The 7,033-nt window shown below is 31.3% G+C and overlaps 1 protein-coding gene and 1 pseudogene across 2 annotated transcripts, besides 1 other annotated feature; one reads left to right on the forward strand and one right to left on the reverse strand.

Moving 5' to 3' along the window:
• Positions 1-849: 849 nt before the first annotated feature.
• Positions 850-1,449, reverse strand: TVAGG3_0175060 (annotated as a pseudogene). Its single transcript has one exon. A coding segment is annotated over exon 1 (600 nt).
• Positions 1,450-2,157: 708 nt separating this feature from the next.
• Positions 2,158-3,102, forward strand: TVAGG3_0175070 (attachment subunit-related family; the record flags this gene model as incomplete). The annotated part of the gene is made up of 1 exon (XM_051225440.1): positions 2,158-3,102. One exon carries the CDS (start codon positions 2,158-2,160, stop codon positions 3,100-3,102), a length of 945 nt encoding a protein of 314 aa, XP_051110426.1.
• Positions 3,103-5,773: 2,671 nt separating this feature from the next.
• Positions 5,774-5,821: a mobile genetic element.
• The last annotated feature ends 1,212 nt before the right edge of the window (positions 5,822-7,033 follow it).

Here is a 7,033-nt window from a genome sequence, read left to right on the forward strand (position 1 = left end):
TGTGCAGTGTTTTGAACTGTTGGTTGTGGTGCAGTGTTTTGAACTGTTGGTTGTGGTGCAGTGTTTTGAACTGTTGGTTGTGGTGCAGTGTTTTGAACTGTTGGTTGTGGTGCTGGATTTTGAACTGTTGGTTGTGGTGCAGTGTTTTGAACTGTTGGTTTTGGTGCAGTGTTTTGAACTGTTGGTTTTGGTGCATGCCTGTGTCTGTGTCCATGTGACGATGTAAATGTTTTAGGTAGTCCTGGTGCAGGTGCTTCTCTTGGAGGGTTTGGTGGTATATAAGTTCCACCAGCTGGCACATATGTTCCATCTGCAGCATAATGTCCTACCTGACTTTTCGTTCTTAAGAAAGCATTTACTAGGTCTGTTTTGGTCTGTTGTAACTCTTTTTCTTGACTTTCCACAACAGTTGCTCTAACGGCGTCATAGGCACTTTGAACTGCCTGTCTCGTTGCTGCATCTGTTATTTTCGTCATATTTTGTGCTACTTCTCTTAACTCGTTGTCGAAACCTTCAGACTTCAGTTTCTTTCCAGATGAGAAGTCGTTCACTAGTTTCACCTTACTATGAAGAGCTTCGAAGGCGTTCTTAAAGTCAGCATTCATTAAAGCTTCATTTGAACTGTCTTCATCCGCTTGTATTTTTGTCCTTATTGACCCTATAAGTTGGGCTGCTTTAGCGTTGGCTTGGGCATCTAACCAGTCATTATTAGCTTTTATATATTCTGCGCTTTTCATTGCCTTTTGCATGGCTGCGTCGTTATTTTTACTTTCTTGTGCTAAGTTTTCATACTGTACGGTTTGGTTTTGCAACTGTAAAAGTTTTTCTGCCTTTACATTTGCTTCAACTTCTTTTTTATACTCATCGCTATCCATATATGTCTTCAGGGCTTTTTGTTTTATCTCTTCATCTTTCAGTACTTTATATTGAGTAGTATGGTTTTTCAAATTTATAACATCTTGTTCCATTTTTGCTACTTCTGCTGCTTTTTCTGACACTTTTTTCGCATATTCCTCTGTACTTAGTTCTTTCAGTTGTTCTTCTTTCTTCTTTTTCTCTACGTTTAACTCATTGAGTTTCTTTGTGTGTCTGTCATATTCTAGTTTCTTTTCGTTTTCACTTATTTGTTTCTGTATGTCTATGTTTGACTTTTTGACATCTGTTATTTGATTTTTGAGTGAACTCAAATTCATTTGACTTTGAGGGTTATAAGCTGTTCCGTCTGCAGCTCCACCATAGCCTGCCATTTTCGCTAAAAGTGCCGCTCTTAAACCTCCACTCTGTGCACCAATAACTCGGTTTAAAAGCATAGGGTTGCTTGACATTTGTTGCAACATAGTGGGGTCATTCATCATTTGTTGTTGCAACTGTTGTGTGTGTTAGTTTTACTATTGGATGTTTCAATGCTCCCTTCCTCTTACGTATATTCTTACGTAGCTTACGTGGCATTTTAAGTGAAGTTAAAAAGCGGTTTTTGACAGATGTTTATATGACACTTTTGTTCAGCACAAAAAACTACTCGGTCAAAGTGTTGTCAGTTTTGTAAAATAACCGTCCTATCTCATTCTATAAGGGGAAAAGGCTTCTCAAAGTATACTTCCTTGGAACGCCTGTAACTTTTCCTGTAGCGACGATAGACCCTTACTTGTCCGGACAAAGTTATACTATTTTGAGTGCTCTACAAAAAAGTCAACGCGACGACTCTCAAAAACCGTTGTGTAAAAAGTTTTACCGTTGGACAAAAAAGTATATATAGAAAACAAAAAACGTTTATAGTTCATTCAATATTTGAGATGGAACGGTTTGCCAACGGTAACTATTAAATAAAATAAAAAAATAGAGGGGTCTCCGTTGGTAAAAACCGTTTATTTTAAACTTTTCTATGAGTAGTCCGAAAAAAACAGTTTATTTTTCATAATGGAAGGAAGAAAAAGTGTCGCAAACAATTCGTCGACTACCTCTGCAGTTAAAGTTCCTACAACTTATGTCTCACCATTCTCAAAACCCTTACGACCTCCTATAATACCAAAGCAACTTCCTCATACAATTCAAGACAATTTGTCCAACAATTTGAGTTCTTCTTCTCAAAACACAACAGATACAGTTGTCCAAACAGCACCAGAACAAGTTTCACATAGTTCTACAATTCAAGACAAATTGTCCAACAATTTGAGTTCTTCTTCTTCTCAAAACACAACAGAAACATCTGAAACAGATTTACAACCAGCACCAGAACAAGTTTCACATAGTTCTACAAGTATGTTAACAAGAGCACAATTTCAAGATTTAATTTCTCTTGAACAATATTCGAGTAACGAAACACAAACCGACGACTGTAACCTCTCGCTACCCGAATCCATTCAAAGAAAATACGCCATGAAAAGACTGAAATTGTTGTATAAACTTCTTAACAATTGGGGGGTCGAAGACAACACAGATTATAGTGAAATGTTTAACAAAGTCATAGAATCTGTTAAACCAATTGAAAACGACATAAAAAATCCCGGTGTTCTTGTAGACCTTTTCGCCTCAAAATTACCAGTTACAACCAATCTAATAGCAACACAAGCTATAGAGCAATTTATTTTATGTTTTCCCAAGCAATATAGACAACACCTGAGGGAAACAAGAATAGGAAAATTTCAATTGGTGTATCCTACAACATACAACTATTACGAAGAAGCAAATGAATATGGAGAACTCTCATTCCATTTCACACTTTCAGTTCCTGAGGGAGAAGAAAAAGCAATCTATCATGTACAATCTCTTGCAGGATGTGAAGGAAAACCCCACATAATAACTACTGTTGCAATTGACAAACCTGCAAGAGTCGAAGACGATGTTTTGTTCGCGTCCATTGCTGGTTTTGGCATGGGAGAACCAATTCCAATTTCCCATTTCACAGAATACTCAGCACAACATTTTCAAAATGTAGAATTCGTGTTCTACGACCATCAAAAGTTCCTGCTAACAAAACCAAAGAAACAATTTGTCTCAATATTTGTTGCTGGTCATGTGGCTGACAAAGAGCCATCAGATACTGACTATGAAGAAGAGGAGGAGGAAGAAGAAAACGATAGCGATGTCGTTCTTATCGAATAAAAACTTTAATTTCTTACTATATAATTTTTTAGTTCTCCTCTAGGTTTTTTAGGGGCTAGAAGGGGCGCAGCCCCTGGAAGCCCCACTACCCTTTTTTTTTTTTTTTTTTTTTTGATCTGATAATTATTTTCCGGAATAATCATTCCGAAGAATGCACTGATTCAGAAAAATTTTATAATTAAAATGATATCTACATCATATTTGCATAGTTATTTATATTGAAGCTCGATCAAATCTTTCACAAAAATAAAGTAACCGATTTTTTTTATAACAGGTAAGGTTAATATTGCAACAAGAATGAAAAAGTAAATATGTTTTTAGAATTATTGACTGAAATATAAATTCAATGTAGGGAAGACGATACGATTTATGTGGTCGCATTGTTGATTTAAATGGTCGGACTTTTCAATCGGTTTGGATTTTTTGTTATGAGTAATTTTAAAAAACAGATATATACATAAAAGAAACCATAACTCATTTAAATATCGATTGAAGCTGATAAACTTTCCCATAAAATTTTTTTGAAAATCTTTAGTATTCTATTTAAATATGCCATTATAATTTGATTACAATTTTTTAGTCAATTTTGATATTTTCATTGAAAACTTCAATTTTCAATTTTAACCGCTGAATCACTAATTTTTAGAGAAAATATGTATGTAAAATTAATTAAATTTATTCTTTTTAAAAACTCATTAAGAAGCATTCAATTTATAAATCATCTAAATTTTCATTTCATATATTACCCACTTCAATAACACACCCGATAATAAAAATATATTGATTGAGTGAGAGTTATTTGAGAGTAATTCACACAATTTCGATTTTCAATACCTATTTAAATTGCTAACTTAGGAACTGATTATAAATCACTAAAGATTTGTATACATTAAAATTTGATATTTGGTGCTCGAAAACTGTCTGATGGGACTCCTCCAAAATGAACCAATCTATCGCTGAGGACCAAATTAGATGATGTGGATGGTGTATTCTCTAATTCTAACTTAGGAAGAATGGGAACAAAACGAATGACGACAACAACATGTCAAACATAGATTAAATATCTATGAATCAATAAAGTATACGTGCATTGAAGGTGATAACGATCACTTGAGGCTTATAACTCTTTGACTAAATTATGCAATAATTAAATATAATCATTTTTATATTTTTATACTGATAGTAATTAATATACTATCCTGCTTAATAAATGGTATGATCAAATTTGTTTGAAAATTTAATTATGTATATGAAACTATGTCTTCTATATAAAAATCAAAATTTTCGGACGAACCTAGATTGAACCTTTATGAAAATCTATCATTTTTGTTAATTGAGTTAATATGAATCTTTTACATATGTATATATAGCATTGATAGCTTATATAATCATGGTTTATTCCATATTAACATATTTTTTCAGTTAAATTTGTTAATAATATCATGTAACAAATTAATTCAAGATTAGAATGTCTACAAAATGCTAACAAATAAGAACAAAATACGATTTCTCGACTTAAATTTTAATATGGAGTAGTTTTTCGTTTAAATCTAATTAAAAATGAATAAAAACTTATCTTGTACTATTTTCATTCAAAGATTTTAATAATGTAAATCATGCATTTTCATAATTCAGTACAGTTCTTTTTAGAATTAAAGTTGATGAGGATGATATTTGTGATTTAAAATAATTTGTTAATGTTCACCTTTTATTCATCACCTTGTGGTATGCCCTAAAGCAATAGCATTATCAATTCTGCTGAATTGATCAACTCAAAATTCCAAAAAAAATTCAAAATTTCAAAAATGAAATTAAACAATTTGAATTTTCACATGAAAAAATCAATTTCGAAAAAAATTTGGAAAATCAAAGTATTTGATAATTAGTCAAATAATCAATTTACATCGTTTTTACTCATAAAAAACAACTAATTTTGATTTTGATATCATATTTGATAAATACTCATTCCAGAGTTGACGTAATGTATTAATTATTGTTAGAGATATTGCTTTCGCAGCAAAATTCTTATTTCATGAAAGAAAAAAAAAATGATTTTATTCCAACAAAAACAAGTAAACAGATGAATGGAAACGTACTATATTTTCATAAATGTAGTAATCAGCGTGTCGGCTTTTGTTTATCATGTTCGAGTCAAAATGTATTAACTTGTAATAAGAAATATTCGAAGATTATATGAAGTATTGAGCATTCTTTGTAGAAATATTTGTAATTCATTACTAACATATATAATAAAGTTGTTTTTTTTTCCTTATTGCAATAATTTTGTCTGATTTTAATAACTTTTCATGTATACGAGTTGTGTGAATATGCATCATAATATGCGTAAATATACTTATTTGCGACGAATAATGTGGTTGCATAATGGAGGTGCTAAATTTTGATTTTTAATATGGGGCTTTGGTATGTATAATCATGTTCTTATCTCAACGTAGGAGTATTGGTGCAATATGATTAAAATTTACGAGGTTGATCTTAAATTGAATAATTCTGGAGTATAAATCACAATGCAGCTAATTCTATGTTAAAGATAGATACAGATTGTAGTAATCAATTAGGGAGTACAAATTCATTCTTTCATTTCTGTCGTATTGAGCAGAAAGGAAGAGATCATAACCCTAGGAAAAAAAGCCCAAATTTGTCACTTTTCATAGTACGTTAAACTCAATTCGCTCGGCGAATGCCGAGCACACGTACTCATCATTCAACATAATATTCTCATTCTTTGGTTATTATAGTGCCAGACAACACAAGATTTCAAAGAATTACTTGAGTTTTCAATTAATCTTAATCCGATTTTAGATTTATCGAGAACTCCATCATCACAATCACATACTTCAGTGCGGTAACTACAATTATCCATATACAGAAGGAAGTTCTTTTCGAACAACTCATTTGGAGTCTGTTTTGGAAAGAACTTCTTTCTGTCCGACTTAATTTCATAGTTCCTGATCAACCAAAAGACAGAAACCACACACTATCTACTTAGGAAAGGAGTTCTTTCTAAATCTTCCTTAAATTGAGATTTTACGAGAGATAACCCTTCTATTGCACTTAAAAATGAACATTTTGATATCTTTAGTATCACACATGGTCATATATAGTATTTCATCTACATGAATACATTCATCTTTCGAAGTCTCTCATTAAATGGAGGCTTCGAAAGATGAATCGTTTTATTCATACAACTTTAAATCTCGAACACATTTAGAGAGTGAGTATATCATTTTATTCTTGTTTTGAGTTTATTCTGATTCAAAATTGCAGTGAAAACAGAAGTTCACACATCATATCTGAATGTGAGCTCATCTATACTTATACGATCTCAATACCTCCACTCTAAGCATAAGAGGTGAAGTTATATAAAAATTATCAGATGCGTTGAAGTCTCAAAAGTATTGCCTGAATGCTTGTTTCATATTTGTCCAAGTAGTTTCAATGAATAAATGTATTGTTTTTTATAATTTCGATTTATTTTTAGAAAATATTCAATATAAACCTTTATTGTGTTATTTACATCTCATAAATTCTCTGTCTAAATCATATAAAAGCGCGTTTTACCCCTATGAATCAAGAAATTCATTCAATATTCATGGTATATTTATTAAATTTATACGATTTACTAATAATCAATATTATATCCTCATAAATAGCAATATATTTTGGTAATCTATGATAATCATATACAATATTTGAAATCAAATTTTCATTAGTTTAGGTTCCTTGTTAATAGTAAACCATTATATTTATTACTAATAATAAAATCTATGTGTCGTATTGAAATTCAATAAAATTACTTATTCGGTCCAAAAAAACAAATTAGATAAAATTTTTCTTTTTTTATGTAATTTTTGTTTTTCATTTTTCTCAAGATCCTAAGTTATGTTCTAACTTTTGACATCATATCCTATCA

Source organism: Trichomonas vaginalis, chromosome IV (assembly GCF_026262505.1).
Source record: "Trichomonas vaginalis G3 chromosome IV, whole genome shotgun sequence".
Taxonomy (NCBI): Eukaryota; Parabasalia; order Trichomonadida; family Trichomonadidae; genus Trichomonas; species Trichomonas vaginalis.